Source organism: Mauremys reevesii, linkage group 1, assembly GCF_016161935.1.
Source record: "Mauremys reevesii isolate NIE-2019 linkage group 1, ASM1616193v1, whole genome shotgun sequence".
NCBI classification, from domain to species: Eukaryota; Metazoa; Chordata; order Testudines; family Geoemydidae; genus Mauremys; species Mauremys reevesii.
Genome location: NC_052623.1, coordinates 238,250,753 through 238,271,632, shown reverse-complemented (window position 1 = coordinate 238,271,632; position 20,880 = coordinate 238,250,753). Strand labels below are relative to the sequence as shown.

The window sequence follows — 20,880 nt, the reverse complement described above, 5'->3', positions numbered from 1 at the left end:
TCCTATATTTCAAATTCCCCTGTGCTGCCCTGCCAGCCGGGCCCCCTACCCCGCACCCTCAGCAGAGCCCCGCCAGCTGGTCCTCCCTGCCCCACGCCTCCAGCAGCGCCCCGACAGGTCTCCCCTACCCCGCGCCCCCAGCAGCGCCCTGCCAGCCGGTCCCCCGCCCCCAGCAGCTCCCCGCTAGTGGCTGGAGCCCCAGCCCTTTAAATTGTCCCCGAGCCCTGCTGCCAGAACCCTGGGGAGGCGGCAGCAGGGCGCTGGCGGCTATTTAAAGGGCTAGGGCTCCAGCCGCTGGTGGGGAGCTGCTGGGGGCGCGGGGTAGGGAGACCGGCTGGCGGGGCAGCACAAGGCAATTTGAAATACAGGAAATTTCAGAACTCTAGAAAGTGCAAGGTGTTTGCTCTCAATAGCTATAGGGATGGTTTTTGAGTTAAAATCTTTAAATGTTTGATAGGTGTTTGGGTCCTCCCCCCCCCCCCCCCAGCCAGCAATCTAGGGCCTAGTTTCATGCAGGTGAGAAGGAACTGCAAAAATCCTGCCCAGTCGGTGGTTTTTGAAGGATTTAAAGGGCTCCCACTGCTGCTACTTCTGGGGCCCTTTAAATCACCACCCGAGTCCGGCTGCTGGAGCCCTGGGGTAGCGGCACCAGGGCTCCAGTGGTGATTTAAAGGGCATGGGGCTCCTGGCTGCTGCTACTGCAGCGGAGCCCTGGGCCCTTTAAAGCTCTGCCAGAGCCTAGGGTGGCAGCTGGGAGCCCCCCCAGGCTCTGATGGTGATTTAAAGTGCCTGGGGCTCTGCTGCGGTAGGGCAGCTGGAGCCCCGGGCCCTTTAAATCACCCCTAGCCCTGGGGCTCTCTGCAGCTGGGAGCTCTGGGGGTGATTTAAAGCGCCTGGGGATTTAAAGGTCCCGCCTCTTCCGGCAGAGGCCCCGCCTCTTCTGGTTGAGGCCCCGCCCCCTCTTAAGGACTCCGGAGTACCAGTAAGCCCTTTAAGTTACTTTGACCCCTGGGTACAGGCAACCATGAGAGGCATTTCCCTCTAATGTCCTCTATTCCAAGATATACCTTCCTCCTCCCAAACTCCCCATATCTCCTTTAGAGATAAAGTCTAAGGAAGGGACGGACCCCTGTCTTGGTGATTCTCATTGGGTCCATTATAGAAGGCCTCTCCTTCTATTAATATAATACCATCCCAGGTTAAGCTTTTGGCACTAATTCAAAATAGGGTAAGTCCCAAGCCAAACAAACAAAAAGCAACAACCACCAGTCAAACAAAAAATGAGTAAAGAAAAAATTGTTCAGGTTTAAATTCAGGGGAATTCACTTGACACCCACATATCATTCACAAAGTCCTACAACTACAAAATAATCACCAAACGTTAAGTCTAGAAAATGATTAGTTAAAAGATCCATCCATTTTTTCTCTACTATATAATCTTTCACCCATCAATATTACCTCAATTAACTTACACCACCCACTGAGCCTTAGCTTTATCCTCTAATGTTTGCAACAATATATACAAAGGTAAAAATAACAAATTTACTTGGAGGTTATAAAATCACTAACCCATTCTACAGTATTATTCAGTACAAAAAGGTGACATAACTTAGTTGCTACATCATAGTTAAAAGATACATTCTTTCAAGGTTTAGATACAAAGCTACAAACAGCAAATATCAGTCATTCAAATTATATTAAACATACTTTACTCTACTCTGACAAGTCACAGCTGACAGTTTTATATACTCTACAAGTATATTATTTTTGTAAAATACATACTACACTTTTAATAAACATTATACATCTAACTGCACATTTCCAGGACAGAACAAATAATGGGGTACAGTTAAGAGTGGTTGGTGTTCTAGGGATGAAAAATTACAGGGCAGTGTGGGAACTGGATTGATCCCTCTATGTTTACAATTTTTTTTTAAGTTCAAAAGCCTGGAGTAAAGAAAAATGGAACATTCTTAGTGATGATGGATGGAGTCCCTTGAAACACTTCCAGCCATAACTTTTTATTTTTTCAACAACATGATTTACTGGAGAATACTCACCCTGTTAATCATTTCCCCCTGTTTGTGTGGGTCTTTCGCACAGGAATAGGGCTGAGAAAAACATCATACAAAATAGGAAATGTGATTGTTTAACTACAAAAACAGGACAGTAGACTTAAAAGCAGGTGTGTTGTTAGTATTTGTATTGTGGAGCCACCTAGGAGCCCTAGTCATGGACCAGAACCTCCTTGTGCTAGGTGCTGTACAGCACAGAACACAAGTATAGTGCCTAAATCCACTCTGAACATTTTTTTAAAGTGACTAAATATCTAGTTGGTGTCCCCTTAACGATCACACAGTTGGAAAAAACACTCCCTATCAAGCAGCTATTATGAAATGTATTTTGTAAGATCTACAACTGGTTCCCTCTCTGAAAATAAAGGTCTACTGAAGTAATGCAACTGAAAACCATTCAATTCCCCTAAAAGTGAAATCCGAAAAGCTTGGAATTAATGGAGGTTCTCCTTTATATGTGATTTGTCATGGTGTTAAGAAATCTAGAGCAAGGATGGGGTGTGGTAGGAGAACATAGAATCCTAGAAGTGTAGGACTGGAAGAGACCTCAATAGGTCATCTAGTCCAGTCCCTGCACTCAGGTCAGGACTACATAACCAGACCATCCCCGACAGGTGTTTGTCTAGCCTGTTCTTAAAAGCCTCCAGTGATGGAGATTCTACAGCCTCTCCAGGCAATTTATTCCAGTGCTTATACATCTCAGGTCTAAGTGTCAGCTACTTCTTTACACTCTTGTATGTAACAAACTCCTACAACTGGAAAACTTGTGTAAGGGATACACCTAAGAGTAAGGTTTTCTGGAATCAGGCCTTTTAATATTTTTCTCCTCTGATCACCACGTTTGGATTTTATGCATTACTTCTTTTCTCCTAGCCCCTCTGTCTTGTTATGCATTTCCTCCTCTCTTTCATCCTTGGTTAGTTATTTACCATTTTGTTTCTAGCTCTCCTCTTTTTTGCAGGAACAGTGTCTGTGTGGATCCCTCTCTTCACTCACTTGTTCTCTTTCTAAAGGCCCTCATGGAGCATTTATGGAGGGCTGGACATGGCTTCCTAAGTTAGTCAGTGCTGCTCCTTCACTCAGCCATTGATTTTCAGTAGAGATTGGTACGAGCTGCTAGTTCCCAGGGATTGAATACCTGAATTGTAGTGCTCCCACTGTCTAGGGATGGTTGTGGTTTAGTTGACAGGGCCTGGAGCTGGGAGTTAAGAAACCTAAATTCTAATCTTAATCCTGCAACTGACTTGGTGTGTGGGTCTTAGAGCAAGCCACAGTACTTCAGTTATCCCCTTTGTGAAACAGGCAGGGCTGCCCCTAGGGGGGGTGCAAGGCCTGGGACATAGGTGCCGAGTTTCTACCTGCGGGGGGTGCTCCCCTTGGCTCTGCCCCCACTCCATCCCCTTCCCTCAACGCCCCACCTGTGCTCTGCCCCTTCCCCACCCAGTTCCGGCCCTTCCCCGAGCACACTGCACCCTCACTCCTCTTCCCTCCCTGCTGGCACCTCCAGATGCTGCAAAACAGCTGATCAGTGGTAGGCACTAGGAGGGAGGGGGAGGCACTGATCGGTGGGCACTGATCGGTGGGCAGGGGTGGGGGGAGGTTGGTAGGAGGGCTCCTTCTTACCTCCCCACCTGCCTCCTCATGAAGTGCAGGGCCCGGGGCAGTGAACCTGATTGGCTGTTCCCTGGGGACAGCTCTGAAAATAGGGACAAAGAAGCTTACCAACCCTTGCAAAAAAGCTTTGAGTTCTGTTTGAAAAGTGCTATATAATTACTAATTAGTATTACTAGCCCAAAGGGCAGGGCACCAAAATCAATCCCAAATTATGTCCTGCCACTACTGCAGTGCTCCCTTCCCTTTCTCTCCTCCTCCCCCTCTGCTTGTGCACTTCTTTCCTCTTTCTGTTTTGTGGATATTTCCTGGTCTTGTGTCTTCCCTCATTTCCTGTTCTCTCCCATTCCAGAATAATCCCTGTGTTGCTGCTCCTCTATATATTGGGCCAGATTCTCCTTTGTGTACTCACTCACCTTGCGTGCAAAACATTACAGTTCTGATTTGATATTTTACATCCACTGTACAAGTGACTCTACAAACTGCAGGGTAGTGGAGAACTGGGCCCCATGTTTCCTCAGCAACAAGGATAAGAGCATCAGAGTGATAGGATCACAGTCATTTTCACCTTCTTAATGGACTCCTTCCAAATTACTCTGTAAAAGCAGCAGAGGTCTGATCCTCTACAACTACTAGGTGCTCCTGTTCCCAGCAGAGCTTGTTGGTCCTGCAGATCCGTAGTCACTCCCCTGGGTCCCAGTAGAAGTAGATAGTGAAAGTGAGTAGCACGGTGTCACTTTCACACCGCCAATACTCCTGAGAAGTAGTATGTGCTTCAACAGAGATACTTCTCCACAGGGGTATTTTAAAAATATAAAAATTGCAGGAATGTGAGAACTTGCCATTCTTGTGCTGCATGTAAAACACGACCTGGTAAAAATAAGTTTTGAACTCTGCATATAGGATATATTAGATAAGAGGCACGGCAACAATACTTGTAGGAACAAGCTACACAGGTTTTTAAGTCTGCTCCCAGCTTTCCCTCCTCCATCAAAGACTTAATTGACACTGTGCAGCAGGATGTTTTCTTCTCTCCACAGTTCTCCCCTCTTCTGTTGTGCACAGACTCTGGCTCTGATTTCCTCCTGCTTTCCATCTCCAGCCCTTCCACTCCTTTCTGACTCTTATCCATTCCTGGGCATGCCAGCTCTCTCCATCTTCTCTTATCTTCAAAACATCTTCTCCCCTCTGGCTTCTCTCTCAGGCTAAAGGCACATTCTTGTCTACCCACTCATGAAAAAATTCTTCTCTCAATCCCAGCTGCTTTTCCAGTCTATCCTTCCCTCTCCCCTTTGCATATAAAATCCTTGTCCGTATGTCCTTCGGCTATTGACAGGGCTTTCCTTGATCCTCTCCAATCTGGCTTCTGCTCTCAATCATTCACATCACGTTCACCAAGGTCCCTAACAAATCAAAGGGCCACGTTTCTTTGACTTGCCTCTGAAACAACTAATCACCCCCTGCACCTTTATTTTCTCTCCTTTTCGCTCTTTCACAGCTCTTCCTTTTCCTCTTACCTCACTGATCTTCAGTATCTCTTGTTATTCATCTGTCTCTCCTCTTTTACTCTCTGTAGCTATTCCTCAGGATTAGTTTCTTATTTTGTGAGACAAGATTGGTGAGGTAATATCTTTTATTGGACCAATTTTGGTGGTGAGAGAGACGAGCTTACACAGAGCTGCTCTTCCGGTCTGGGAAACATACTCAATATCACAACTAAAGACAAGGTGGAACACATTGTTTAGCATAAGTAGTAAACACATATTTCAATGGACCATTCAAAGTGAAGCCTCCCAGTCATAGGGAGGAAAAGGGAAGGGGTGGGGAGCTGCTGGAGAGGGGGTTAGTGGGTTACAGATTGTTGTAAAAAGCCATGAATCCAGTGTCTGTATTCAGTCCATGGTTATTAGTTTCTAGCAAAGTTGCAAATTTAAGTTCCCAGGCTAATCCTTTGAAGGTGTTGCATAGATTTACTTTCAGAATGAGGTCTGAGGGGTCAGATACAGAGCGATTGTTTTATGAAACGTGTTCATGCACAAGTGATAAGGTGTTTTTGTCTTGTCTTATTTTTCTGTGAGAGTTCATTTGAGAGTGCAGTTGATTGTCTGTCTGGTTTCACCCATATAGTGGTTATTGGGGCATTGAGGGCACTGGATGAGGTACAGCACACATTGTGATAGGCGTGTACACAACTCCTAGATCTTGAAAGGCATGTTGTAGGAAAAGTTTCTGGCCAGTGGGAGATTTGGAGCTGGCACTTGGGGCAGGGGCCAGAGGGAGATGCTGGCAGCTTCCCAAGAGCCATGTGGAGCCGGCAGGCATTCTGTCTGCCCCACTGCGGGCAGCCAACTGGTCTTTTAATGGCCAGAGATGCCAGAGTCCCTTTTTGACTGGGCATTCCGGTTGAAAACCAGACACCTGGCAACCCTAGCTGCAGCGCGACCCTGAATTTCTATACTGCAATTAAAACAACCCTTAGCCAGAGCCCTTTGAGCCCGTGGCAGCTGGCACAGGCCAGCCAAGGGAGTCTAATTACAGTGTAGACATACCCTGTGTAAACTCGAAAGCTTCTCTCGCTTATCAATGGAAGTTGATCCAATAAAAGATATTGCCTCATCCACCTTTCTCTCTAATATCCTGGGACCAACACAGCTACAACAACGGACTATATCTTACCCTACGTCACATAAAGCACTGGGCAAGATTATAGTCCTATGCAAATCATAAAAGTAAAGGGTTGCATGAACTTGGCTACTGTGCATTCAAAAACCGTCTTTTCTGTTTTATCCTTTTTGGTATGCGTTTAATCCCTTATCATTTTGGCAGCCTATATATGGATTGTATACAGCAGGTGGTTTATGGCCACAAAACTTGGGGTAGAGCTTTTCCAGTTTATTTATTTATTCTTAATGCTTGCTCTCTGCTCTAATGGCAACAAAAAACAAACCCCACCCCCAGTGCTATATGTGCTGTTGGTTGGGGGGGGCTCCCTAAACTCTGTCCTGACTCCCGCTCCCGGTGTGAATTTTTTAGTTTATTTTATTTATCCATGGATGAAAATCTGTGCGAGGGATAATGCAGTTTGGCACTATGTAAATCAGGGGTCTGCAACCTATGGCATGTGCAAAGTGCCAGCAAAAGAGTTTATTTTTAATGGCACGCTGCTGCCTGCCAGTCCCCCCAAAAAATCCCCCCCCCCCCCCGCCTCCCAGGGCGGGAGAGGAGCAGGAGGGTCCTGCCAGTCCTGCCCCCTCCCTGCCTCTGTGCTGTGCTGGGCCCTCCTCCTCCTCCTCCTCCTCCTCCCCCTCCTCTGATGATGGGTGCTGCCCCTGCAGGGGGAAGGGGTGGAGCAGAGTCAGCATGCTCACTGCTCCCTGCGGAGGCAGAGAAGAAAGGGGGGACAGGGCCTTGGGGAAGGGGTGTGTATGTGGAATCCAGGCATATCCGGGCATATCCCCAGCCCACACCTCCAGGCCTCTGCCTTGATGCCCACCCCCCCCCCCCCCACACACACCCAGCTCTCTGCCCTGAGCCCTGCAGCCACACACCCCCAGGCCCCTGCCTTGAGCCCTGTATCCCCCTTACACACACCCAGCCCTCTGCTTGACTCCTTCACCCCCCGCCCCATGACCCCAGCCCTGACTCTGGCACTCCCACACCTACCCATGCCCTGACACCTGCACCCCCTCACATCCCCACCCCTACCCTGAGCACCAAACAGGAGCTCCTGCAATCCCCCAACCCCCACATTCCCACCTGTACCCCTCGCACCAAATGGGAGCTGCCCAGGTAAGCGTTCCACACCCAAACCTCCTGCCCCAACCCTGAGCCTCCTCCCTCATTCTAGCTCCTGGCCAGCTCCTGCACCCCCAGCCCTGTGCTCAGTTCTCTCCCACCCTCAGCTCAGTGCAGAGAGAGGAAGAGAATGGGCCAGAACCAGGGAGAAGGTAGGTACCCACTGTATGTGGGCAGAGCCGGGACCCCAGACCAGCAGCGGGGTGAGCAGGTCCGGCAGCCAGGATCCCGGCTGGCAGGAGCCGGCGGATGGAACCCCTGAGCAGCAGCAGGCTGAGCTGCTCAGCCCACTGCCGGTCTGGGGTTCTGGCTGCTGTTCCCTTCGGCTGCAGGCCCCGCTCAGCCCGCTGCCGGCCTAGGTGAACAGAACCCCAGACCAGCAGTGGGCTGAGCGGGCCGGCAGCGTAAGATCAACATTTTAATTTAATTTTAAATGAAGCTTCTTGAGCATTTTGAAAACCTTGTTTATTTTACAATACAACAATAGTTTAGTTATATAATTATATAGTTTAGTATTGTGTCCACTTCTGGGCACCACATTTCAAGAAAGATGTGGAGAAATTGGAGAGGGTCCCAAGAAGAGTAACAAGAACGTTTAAAGGTCTTGAGAACATGACCTATGAAGAAAGGCTGAAAGAATTGGGTTTGTTTAGTTTGGAAAAGAGAACACCGTGGGGGGACATGATAGCAGTTTTCAAGTATCTAAAAGGTGTCATCAGGAGGAGGGAGAAAACTTGTTCACGTTAGCCTCTAAGGATAGAGCAAGAAGCAATGGGCTTAAACTGCAACGAGGGAGGTTTAGGTTGGACATTAGGAAAAAGTTCCTGTCAGGGTGGTTAAACACTGGAATAAATTGCCTAGGGAGATTGTGGAATCTCCATCTCTGGAGATATTTAAGAGTAGGTTAGATAAATGTCTATCAGGGATGGTCTAGACAGTATTTAGCCCTGCCATGAGGGTAGGGGACCGGACTCGATGACCTCTATAGGTCCCTTCCAGTCCTAGAATCTATATAGACTTATAGAGAGAGACCTTCTAAAAACATTTAAATGTATTACCAGCACATGAAACCTTAAATTAAAGTGAATAAATGAAGACTCGACACACCACTTCTGAAAGGTTGCCGACCCCTGATGTAAATTGCAACAAAGAGTCTTGTGGCACCTTATAGACTAACAGATGTATTGGAGCATGAGCTTTCGTGGGTGAATACTCACTTCGTCAGATGCATGTAATGGAAATTTCCAGAGGCAGGTACAAATACGCATGCCAGAATCAGTCTGGAGATAACGAGGTTAATTCAATCAGGGAGGATGAGGCCCTCTTCCAGCAGTTGAGGTGTGAACACCAAGGGAGGAGAAAGTGCTTTTGTAATTGGCTTCTGGAAATGTCCATTACATGCATCTGATAAAGTGGGTGTTCACCCACGAAAGCTCATGCTCCAATACATCTGTTAGTCTATAAGGTGCCACAAGACTCTTTGTTGCTTTTTACAGATCCAGACTAAGGCTACGTCTATACTACCCGCCCGGGTCGGCGGGTAGCGTTCGACTTCTCGGAGTTCGATATATCGCGTCTCATCTAGATGCGATATATCGAACTCCGAACGCGCTCCCGTCGACTCCGGAACTCCACCACCGCGAATGGCGGTGGCGGAGTCAACGGGGGAGCCGCGGACTTCGATCCCACGGCGTCTGGACGGGTGAGTAGTTTGAACTAAGGTAGTTCGAGTTCATAAGAACATAAGAAAGGCCGTACCGGGTCAGACCAAAGGTCCATCTAGCCCAGTATCTGTCTACCGACAGTGGCCAATGCCAGGTGCCCTTGAGGGAGTGAACCTAACAGGCAATGATCAAGTGATCTCTCTCCTGCCATCCATCTCCATCCTCTGACGAACAGAGGCTAGGGACACCATTCTTACCCATCTTGGCTAATAGCCATTTATGGACTTAGCCACCATGAATTTATCCAGTCCCCTTTTAAACATTGTTATAGTCTTAGCCTTCACAACCTCCTCAGGTAAGGAGTTCCACAAGTTGACTGTGCGCTGCATGAAGAAGAACTTCCTTTTATTTGTTTTAAACCTGCTGCCTATTAATTTCATTTGGTGACCCCTAGTTCTTGTATTATGGGAATAAGTAAATAACTTTTCCTTATCCACTTTCTCAACATCACTCATGATTTTATATACCTCTATCATGTCCCCCCTTAGTCTTCTCTTTTCCAAACTGAAGAGTCCTAGCCTCTTTAATCTTTCCTCATATGGGACCCTCTCTAAACCCCTAATCATTTCAGTTGCTCTTTTCTGAACCTTCTCTAGTGCTAGAATATCTTTTTTGAGGTGAGGAGACCACATCTGTACACAGTATTCGAGATGTGGGCGTACCATGGATTTATATAAGGGCAATAATATATTCTCAGTCTTATTCTCTATCCCCTTTTTAATGATTCCTAACATCCTGTTTGCTTTTTTGACCGCCTCTGCACACTGCGTGGACATCTTCAGAGAACTGTCCACAATGACTCCAAGATCTTTTTCCTGTCTCGTTGTAGCTAAATTAGCCCCCATCATGTTGTATGTATAGTTGGGGTTATTTTTTCCAATGTGCATTACTTTACATTTATCCACATTAAATTTCATTTGCCATTTTGTTGCCCAATCACTTAGTTTTGTGAGATCTTTTTGAAGTTCTTCACAATCTGCTTTGGTCTTAACTATCTTGAGCAGTTTAGTATCATCTGCAAACTTTGCCACCTCACTGTTTACCCCTTTCTCCAGATCATTTATGAATAAATTGAATAGGATTGGTCCCAGGACTGACCCTTGGGGAACACCACTAGTTACCCCTCTCCATTCTGAGAATTTACCATTAATTCCTACCCTTTGTTCCCTGTCCTTTAACCAGTTCTCAATCCATGAAAGGACCTTTCCTTTTATCCCATGACAGCTTAATTTACGTAAGAGCCTTTGGTGAGGGACCTTGTCAAAGGCTTTCTGGAAATCTAAGTACACTATGTCCACCGGATCCCCCTTGTCCACATGTTTGTTGACCCCTTCAAAGAACTCTAATAGATTAGTAAGACACGATTTCCCTTTACAGAAACCATGTTGACTATTGCTCAAGAGTTTGTTTTTCTATGTGTCTGACAATTTTATTCTTTACTATTTTTTCAACTAATTTGCCCGGTACCGACGTTAGACTTACTGGTCTGTAATTGCCGGGATCACCCCTAGAGCCCTTTTTAAATATTGGCGTTACATTAGCTAACTTCCAGTCATTGGGTACCGAAGCCGATTTAAAGGACAGGTTACAAACCTTAGTTAATAGTTCCACAACTTCACATTTGAGTTCTTTCAGAACTCTTGGGTGAATGCCATCTGGTCCCGGTGACTTGTTAATGTTGAGTTTATCAATTAATTCCAAAACCTCCTCTAGTGACACTTCAATCTGTGACAGTTGCTCAGATTTGTCACCTACAAAAGCCAGCTCAGGTTTGGGAATCTCCCTAACATCCTCAGCCATGAAGACTGAAGCAAAGAATCCATTTAGTTTCTCCGCAATGACTTTATCATCTTTAAGCGCTCCTTTTGTATTTTCATCGTCAAGGGGCCCCACTGGTTGTTTAGCAGGCTTCCTGCTTCTGATGTACTTAAAAAACATTTTGTTATTACCTTTGGAGTTTTTGGCTAGCCGTTCTTCAAACTCCTCTTTGGCTTTTCTTATTACACTCTTGCACTTAAGTTGGCAGTGTTTGTGCTCCTTTCTATTTGCCTCACTAGGATTTGACTTCCACTTTTTAAAGGAAGTCTTTTTATCTCTCACTGCTTCTTTTACATGGTTGTTAAGCCACGGTGGCTCTTTTTTAGTTCTTTTACTGTTTTTCTTAATTTGGGGTATACATTGAAGTTGGGCCTCTATTATGGTGTCTTTAAAAGGGCCCATGCAACTTGCAGGATTTCACTTTAGTCACTGTACCTTGTAACTTTTGTCTAACTAACCCCCTCATTTTTGTATAGTTCCCCCTTTTGAAATTAAAGGCCACAGTGTTGGGCAGTTGAGATGTTCTTCCCACCACAGGGATGTTGAATGCTATTGTATTATGGTCACTATTTCCAAGCGGTCCTGCTATAGTTACCTCTTGGACCAGCTCCTGCGCTCCACTCAGGATTAAATCTAAAGTCACCTCTCCCCTTGTGGGTTCCCGTACCAGCTGCTCCATGAAGCAGTCATTTAAAGTATCGAGAAATTTTATCTCTGCATTTCGTCCCGAAGTGAAATGTTCCCAGTCAATATGGGGATAATTGAAATCCCCCACTATTATTGGGTTCTTAATTTTGATAGCCTCTCTAATTTCCCTTAGCATTTCATCACTACTATTACTTATTACGCGAATAGCTGAACTTGCGTACCTTAGTTCGACCCCCGCCCCCCAGTGTAGACCAGGCCTAACACGGCTACCCCTCTGATAACTGATGTAAATTGTACTTCTAAAACTTTTTTTTTTAAGGGTTCTGCATCTTGTCACCAAACCGTCCATCTATGTAAAATGCTATGCCAAGAAAAACTAGTAGTGTCACCAATAAACAAGCAATTGGGGTAAGAGGTGAATGACCTGACAATTCATCCAAATATGGGTTTGTGAGTCTCTTTTAGGCTGATCACGTGTGACGCGAGGCACTAATGTCCCACAATTCCCACTGAGCTCAAAAGGAATTGTGGATGTTCAGCACCTGACAAGACTGAAGCCTTTTGACTGGAGAGATAAACATATAGGGGCAGATCCTCAGCTGGTGTCAATGGAGCTAAAACAATTTACACTAGCTGAGGATCGGCCCCAGAAAATTGGAGAGACTATTTAAGATGGATGTTTGGTTTTGAACCTGAAACCTCTGCTAAGCAAGCTCAAGGAAGGAGATATTAATGAGTAAGGAAGCAGTGTATTAGGTGCAGTGATTGACTGAATAATTGATCAAGAAATATTTGTTGGTAGAATCATAAACAATGCATCAGATTAAAAGTGCCTGTAAAAGAAAAACTGCAAAGAATCCTTGAGGTGTTCCAGCTTGTCTGTGAGCCAGGAATCTTTAAATTAACTTAAATGGGCTTTAGCTCAGGTCCTAGAAGAGGAGTTAAGTAGTACAATAATTATCTTTTAAATAAGTCTGCTTAATCTGTAAGTGTTTTGCCAGAGTTTTATTCTAAAAATCACTTTGCAAATGAACATTCAGGTGTTTGGGGTTTATTTCAGATTCAGCGTCTGTCTTGGAAATGGTACCAACGTGGGCCCCGGCTGTTGGTTTCACACTCTTGCCCCATGCAGGAGGGTTTTTGGGAGGCATGATAACAAAGAGAGAGATCCCTATATGGTATGAATCTCTTGAAAAGCCATCCTGGCGGCCACCTAACTGGATGTTTGGCCCTGTCTGGGGAACTCTGTATACATCAATGGGGTATGTCTTTTATATTTTGTATATACACTTAACTAGTCTGATGGTTGCTTAACGTACACTAGCAAAGCTGGATTGTTACAAAGAATCATACTGCATAACACTAGTTAGCTATGTTATTGGATATATATGTACATTAGATTATAGGAGTGACTTAATGTTGTTCCTGCACTGTTCAACAGGTAAGTAGTTGCTTAGGAAACACTGCCCTTTATGTGTATGCACAAGGGAGGTGTATTAAATGCAGGAATGTTTGATTTGCTTCTGACCGCCCCAATAAGAGAAATAATAGAGCTGTGAAGTAATGTGCTGACTGATTGAAAGAGTTTTTTAATCTTATCCCCCCCACCCCACCGTACATGTGTCCTCTTACAGTTCTAGCTAAAATTAACTGCATTAGTAAAAAAATGAGGGATTGAGATTTGGACTATCCCAGTAAAGAGTAAGTTAAATTTCCTGGAATCTAGAGCCCTTGTCTTATAAAACACTGTAATAAAACCCCTTGCTTTTAAACTGTCATTATCTGGTACAATCTACTGCCCTCTAACTGAATTAGCCTAAATTGTCATCAGTATTTTAGATGATTACTGTCAAAGAAATTGGCAGGGGTGAAAGGGTCACACAAGTGTGTTGGGCCAAATATCAGACCTAGTGGTACTTTAAAAGAAAAGCTTAAGGGTAATACAAAAATAGACATCTCTTAAAAAAAAAAAAGCTAAACTATTTATAAAATAGATTTTTTTTCTGGACTGTTTTGTGTGTGTTAGACATGTATGATCTCCCTCACACAAACTGTCCCAGCAACAGCCCAGCCAAGAGAAAGTGCTTTTCTCCCAGCCCCCTTAACTGATGTCACATGAGGGGAGGCTATGAGAACCATAGCAAATGCGCAATGAGCAAGCTCCAAAGTGACTTTCAGCGCCCCCAATTTGTTTCACATCTTCTTTATGCAGGACTAGCCTTATGCCATGCTTAGTTCATTTTTGGTCAGCTACAGTTGCATTATCGTGGATCCCTGCAAAAAGTAATTTTTCTTTGAAGCTGAGTTGTGTCTCTGCCCCCAAACTTATTACAATGCCCCAACTCTGCTATAACTAAACTACAACAGAAGGGATTTTCCTCAAATTTGCACTCCTTGGGCCTATTAAATCTGGAAAGTTCAGCCCCCAAAAGGAAAACTTTAGAAAAGAGTAAGTAGTTATGATGGGATGCTACAGATTTCCTTAATTATCATGCTCTCTATTGCAAAATACTGTAGTGAAGCAATATGCATAAAAATAAATGCTGAATGTCTCTTCTTGCCTTTGCCTTAATTTCTAGTCTTTTACAGCTCAGAACACAGTGTCCTTCCCTTTCCCCCTCCCCATGCAAACGGAAAGTATCTTTTTGTTATTCTGTTCCCTCCCATGTATTCAGTAAAGTCTCTCATTTAGTTAGCTCTGAAATCACAGCGTCGTAAGATTAGTCAGGAAGTACCCTTTTTGTTGAAAAGTAGGATAATAGATCGCTGAAGCCAGACCCGATAGTATTTCCATAGAAAGGCTGTCAGATGATTTTCTGGCAAAATACACCCTAAGAGTTATGTAACTAAATGGCTGTCCCTGAAGTATGCCTTTGAATGAACTGTACAGTATGCAATAGTGTCTGGGTTTCTGACTATAAACCAGGAGATCCAGGTAAGGTTTTTTTGATTTAAGATCCACATTTTGAAGGTTTTTTCATACACTCCTGTATGTCCTCATCAGAACAGTGCATTCTGAGATACTTAGACGTGGTTAATGTCCTGATCATACCTATTCTTGATGACGAATCACAATGATGATCCTCATCCCAGGAGGCGTTAAGTGTTTCTTCTCAGAGCCTCAATCATGCTCAAAAACAGATCACTACATTCTGTATACCTAACACCACAGAGATTTCTCAGAGTGCCCAACAAATCCAGTTCCTCTATTTGCATTTAACACATGCAAAAGATTCTGGGGATGGTGCCATGCAATACTGATATTATCTAGCAGAGCAGGAGCACTCCCAAAGAGTTGTGTAACTAAGGGGCTGGCCCTGAACTTTACAAATTTGCAAGAAAATCTAGATCAAGAGCAGAAGCCAAAGTTATCTGTGTACAAGTGCAATTGCTTGTTAACATTTTCGCAAATCAGCTGGAAGTAGAATTGTATCTAGGTGCCTCCTAGTGATGGAGAGATGTAAAGTTTTTTGTTTTTTTTAAAAGCATTTGTTTGACAGAATAGTGATCAAATTGTGCCCTTAGAAAAGGAACAGCCAGTATGCAAGCTTGGGTTATTTACTTCCACATACAAAATAAACTTATTCATGCCACATGTGAGTGAAGCTGAACTCTGGTAAAGTCAGGTGGCTGTTTTAGATGTATATCTACAGCTAAACAATTAAAAATCTATCTTGCTTAAAAATGTGCAGGTGAATTTTTAAGAGTTCAATAATATTCATGGAGCAGAGCCTGCATATGGAGATCCCCATTGCCCAGCGAGGTGCACAATTCAATTTGCCTTCTTACCTAGAATGTAGATTTCATCTCAATATGAAACTATACTGAAACAGCTGGCAAATTACGAACACAAAGGAGCAGATTGTCTTTTGGAATACACACTCATCTGGCCCTGAAGTCAAGCGCCCACTAACACTTAAAAGTGAACTACAAAGCAAAAGTAAAAAAGGAGTGGACTTCTGTGCTGAATGATCCAGCTAACCAGGTTGTGGGATTAGGGTTGCCAACTTTCTAATGGCACAAAACCTAACAGCCCCACCCCACCCCACCCCCGAGGCCCTGCCCCTGTCCCTGCTCACTCCATCCCCCCTCCCTCCATTGCTCACTCTCCCCATCCCTCACTCACTTTCACCACGCTGGGGCACGAGGGTGGGGTGCAGGAGGGGGATGAGGGTGCTGGCTGGGGGTACAGCCTCTGGGGTGGGGCCAGGGATGAGGAGTTTAGGGTACAGGAGGTGGGCTCAGGGATGGGGTGTTGGATTGTTGGGGTGGTGCAGGCTCTGGGAGAGAGTTTGAATGTGGGAGGGGACTGTGGGCTGGGCTGGGGGAGCAGGGTCCTGGCAGCACTTACTGCGACTCCCAGGAAGTGGCTGCCCGGTCCCTGCAGCCCCTAGGCACATGGTTATCCAGGGAGGCTCTGCGCACTGCCCTCGCACCCATAGGCACCACCCCCACAGCTCCCATTGGTCATGGCTCCCCAGTGCCAACCGGAGCCACCTGGGTCCCTTTTCGACTGGGCATTTGGGGTGAAAACCTGGACACCTGGCAACCCTGTGTGGGAGGCTTTCAGCACACAATAAGCTTTAGTTTCATATCCCCAACCTCTGAGTGATCCTGTCTTAACTTCAGTGAACTAAGATGTTATCCCAGAATGCACCATCCCATGGGCATTAAAAGGGCATGGATTGCAATGAGAATTCTGGTATGTTTGCAATTTATTCTGGAAGATCTTCCAGTAACCAGTACTAAGAGGATTTCACTGACAGGAGAAAAGCTCCTCGCCCCTAGTTCTCTTCACGCTGGTGATTGTTTTTGATACCTCCTTTCTGAAATCAAATGTGGTTATAAAAATATCACTTCTCTGCAGATGCTACCCAAATTCACCACTGCTCTCTCTCCTCAGTTCTTGCCTGTTTCAGCCTCAACTTCTGTTAACTCATTTAAAAAAGATTAATACCTTAAAGTGACAAGCACTTCATTAAATAGAGGGAGGTGAAGCGATATTTAAATCCAACACTTCATGCTCCAGTTAGGAACCTACTCATTCAACTTGACCCCCAAATTATCTCTCCGTTTTGAAAATTTGCCTATATAACTTCTGAAATAACCATCTCTGTACTCCACACAATGAACACTGTTACCGAAACTCATTAATGTATTCAGTTCACCTAGACTAATGCAATTGCTTCCTTTATAGTCTTCAGGTCTTAACTCAAACTTCTATTTGTCCAAAATGCAGTAGTTTTTCTGCTCCCCTATATCCAAGAATGAAACTAGCCACAGCACAATTTTTTACTTACTTCTTTTATTGGCTGGTTCAGTACCATGTATGCTCTCATTTTGCCTGAATAGCATAGGGGTGTGCAACCACTTATTGGAAGGTTCCACAATAAATCAGCACTTCAGTTTTGGATTCTAGCCCAAATCCATTGCTCTTACCTCTAGTTCAGGGGTCGGCAACCTTTCAGAAGTGGTGTGCCAAGTCTTCATTTATTCACTCTAATTTAAGGTTTCGCGTGCCAGTAATACATGTTAATGTTTTTAGAAGGTCTCTTTCTATAAGTATATAATACAGAACTAAACTATTGTTGTATGTAAAGTAAATAAGGTTTTTAAAATATTTAAGAAACTTCATTTAAAATTAAATTAAAATGCAGAGCCCCCCCGGACCAGTGGCCAGAACCCAGGCAGTGTGAGTGCCACTGAATATCAGCTTGCGTGCCGCCTTCGGCACCCGTGCCAAAGGTTGCCTACCCCTGCTCTAGTTCATGCTTGGTAACATTTTCAGAGGTGCCTAAGTGACTTACGATCCTCCATCCTGTTTTCAAAAATCACTTGGAAGCCCAAGTCTCTTGCAAGGGAATGCACTTAGACTCTTGTGACTTTTGAAAATAAGATGGAGACCCCTAAGTCACAGACTTCTTTGAAAAATTTTCTTGCCCTACCTATGCAAGTCACCTAGTTTGACAAAGTATTTAATTATTTACATATTATATTGTATAATTTGCCAGAATACTTGCAATTGTCATGTTCTTGTTATTCAGATATGGTTCTTACCTGGTATGGAAGGAGTTAGGAGGTTTCAATGAAGAGTCAATGGTTCCACTTGGGCTGTATGCAGGGCAGCTGGCATTAAACTGGTCATGGACTCCCATGTTCTTTGGAGCTCACAAAATAGGATGGGTAAGTATAAAGTAATATTGACATTTAAAGTCTCGTCATAGCCTTGCACCGTCAGTTACAAGGTGCCAACTTTAGCATTTTTTATTCTGAAAATGAACTTTGGTACATACAGAAAAGTAAAATTTGGCTTGAGTAGCAGATTTTTGAAATTCCTTTATTTCTCATACTCTCATATGAGATTGTGCATAATTTATCTACAGTGTAATTACATTGTTAGCTCTCAAGTGTGTGTTTTTCCAACCCTTTGTTAACAGAAGTTATAATTCATGTGACTAAAGTAAATACAGTTATGCCAAGGTAAAATTCCTAGGGGTCCTTTAGACAAATTCTTGTGAAAATTAATTTACTATGAGATGACTCGTAATAGTGTCAATTATAGATAGCACTAATAATTCTCTGCTGTTTGGGGGGGAAAAAGCTAGTCTCTGATATAAACCATACTATGAACTACTTGACTGGTTCTTTTACTATACAGCTCTCTTAGTTACTTACATGACCCCATTATCATAGTAATGGAGCGCCTTGGGGCATTTACCTGCACAGTGCCCCTGTGAGGTCGGGAAGCCGTATTATCCACATTTTACAGATGGGGAATGGGAACACTAACGTGCATAGGTCACACAAGAAATCTGCGGCACAGCAGGGATTTGAAGCAGTTTCCTAAATTGCAGATCACCCTAACCACCACCCCTGAAATACTGAACAGTCAAGAAATTCAAAAACACAAACTTAACTTTTGGAATTTTTGGAGTCATTAATTTAGTATTATTGATGTGAATGCTATGAATTTAATACATGACATTTTAGGCATAATGTTGCATTAATTTTAGCTTTTTGCATTTATTCGATATTTGTATGAAAATGTCTCCAAAGTCACCTCAGCCCTGTTAAGAGCAAATGATTCCTTTTCCAAACTGATCACAAGAAGCATTGGTCTCCACTCTGCACAAATTCATATATCAGCAAAAGGCATTCTAAGTTTTTTTTTGCATGTACTTTCCACTGTGTTTCAGAACTCTTCACAAAAAAGGTTTAGTATGAATTTGTGCAAATATCTACATACTGTCTTGAACAAAAATGCAGCATGTAAAATAACACTAACCACCTTATTTTGTTTCAGGGGTTGGTCAATCTCCTACTCACTAGTGGTGCAGCAACAGCTACAACTGTCACCTGGTACCATGTCAACAAGAAAGCGGCATACTTGATGTTCCCTTATTTAGCTTGGTTAACTTTGGCTTCTGTGCTCAATTACCGCATCTGGAAGGACAATAAAAACAAGAAGCAATCTTAATACAGAGCCTTCTGGAAGAGAATATCAAGGCAGAAGATTTTTTTTATGCATTTCCCAAATAAAATTACAATCCTGTTTTACTGTTGCATTAAGTACTTGCTGTATTAGACAGTTAAAAATAGGTCACATCTAAATACAGTCAGAGTGGTGTTCATTTCAACATTCAAATGCTGGTTTACTACACAATCCGAATGGAATGTGTGCACTAGTGAATTTAGTAGCACAGTAAATGAAGTGGTTTAATCTGCATGCTCTCCTATTGCCCGTGCGGTTGATTACATATAAAAAAAGAATGTAATGGATAGCATTTTTAACTACTACTGGCAATTAATGTGAATTGGGGGCTGATTATGTCCAGAAACTAAAGTCCATTAATGACTTTCAGAAGATGGTTCCTCACATTAATTTACTCACTAGGGGCCTGATCCTTCAGCCATATACCACTTGGCATAGTGCTTATTCTTGTCAGCTGTTATACTGACTTCAGTGTCTTGTCTTCAAAGCGCTGTGCCTAGAAATGTTTACGATTAGGAGGAAGAATTCCCATACTTGCACATATAAACTTTAAGGACATAGTATACTTTGCAGACTGGACCATTATAGTTGAGAGGTAGGGGAAGGTTTCAAACATATTAAACAATAAGTAACTTACTATTCTTACAGTATGATTTTTTTAAAGGGCTAAAGCCAAAAGGATGCTGCAACCTAGAAGAAAGCTGCCTCCCCGCTCCATTTCCTTGCCACTACAACTAGTGTAATTTACTTGGCTAAAAAAAATAGACAACATCAAATCCAGAGCACACAGTCAGGAACTGATGACAGCACCCAAAGAGTATCCAATGAGCACCGAAGGTTGGGGGGGGCGGGAAAATCACAAAAAGAGAAATTAATGCCTTTAACCTGCTCTGCTTGGAACCTGGATGCTTCACTAGCAGACTGCTAGTATTCTCAGCTATTATCAGAGCAAGCTGCCTCCCCTGGAGGGATGTCTGGCTGCTGGTGGCCCCAATTAAATACACAGGCATCTTATGACCATCCTGCTAAAATACTTACCTAGGTACCTGATTATCTGTTCCTCCTTTAGCTGCTTGGAGACAGGTACAAGATGTTTCTGCTGCTTCAAGATTAGTGTTGCAGCCTTAAACCAGAAGACACTGAGTTGTAAATGGCTGAACTAGAAACAGGAACTTTTTGTACAAGGTACCTGGGACAGGAAGTTTTACCTTTCCTCTATTGCTAGCACATTACTATTACTTTTATGACCCTTCTTCCTGGTCCCCCCTTACACTATTAGGATTTAAAACCTTCCTCTTTGCCCCAGATCCACAGCAATTTCCAGCAGTGACTGATTTTCACTTGCCCATTTTATTGCCAGATACCCTGAAATTGCCTCTCTCCTTCATTGCCATGTTTCCTAGGTATATCAAGCAACTTTAAACTAAGCGTCTTAGAAATCTGAAATATTTGGTAGTGCTTGGCAGACATTAGTTCTTCAGACTGAACATTAGGAGGATTTGCTTTAAAAAAAAATTCTATGGCATAATCAACCCTTTTCTACATGAAGACTGAAAGATAACTGGTTATATTCCTTGCTTCCTTGACATCAGTGCAAGGCTAAAAGCTATATATGATTGCTGCAGGTTAAGATTGATTAAAATTGTATCTTTACACTTTGCTTAAAATCTGAAATGGATTAGTTTTTGTTACAATGTTTATCAAAAAAGGTAATATT

General features: G+C 43.8%; 1 protein-coding gene across 3 annotated transcripts in view; it reads left to right on the top strand.

The window, feature by feature from the left end:
• The window catches only part of TSPO (translocator protein), a 31,521-nt gene extending 11,114 nt beyond the window's left edge, over positions 1 to 20,407 (top strand). For 2 of the 3 annotated variants that reach the window (XM_039542139.1, XM_039542158.1), the window contains exons 2-4: positions 12,732 to 12,933; positions 17,716 to 17,854; positions 18,975 to 20,407. In XM_039542139.1, the coding sequence (XP_039398073.1) occupies positions 12,752 to 12,933; positions 17,716 to 17,854; positions 18,975 to 19,148 (495 nt within the window). In that variant the 5' untranslated portion in view covers positions 12,732 to 12,751 and the 3' untranslated portion in view covers positions 19,149 to 20,407. Of the gene's footprint in view, positions 1 to 12,728; positions 12,934 to 17,715; positions 17,855 to 18,974 lie in introns of all 3 variants that reach the window. The other variant, XM_039542150.1, reaches the window with a different exon arrangement.
• Positions 20,408 to 20,880: the final 473 nt, after the last annotated feature.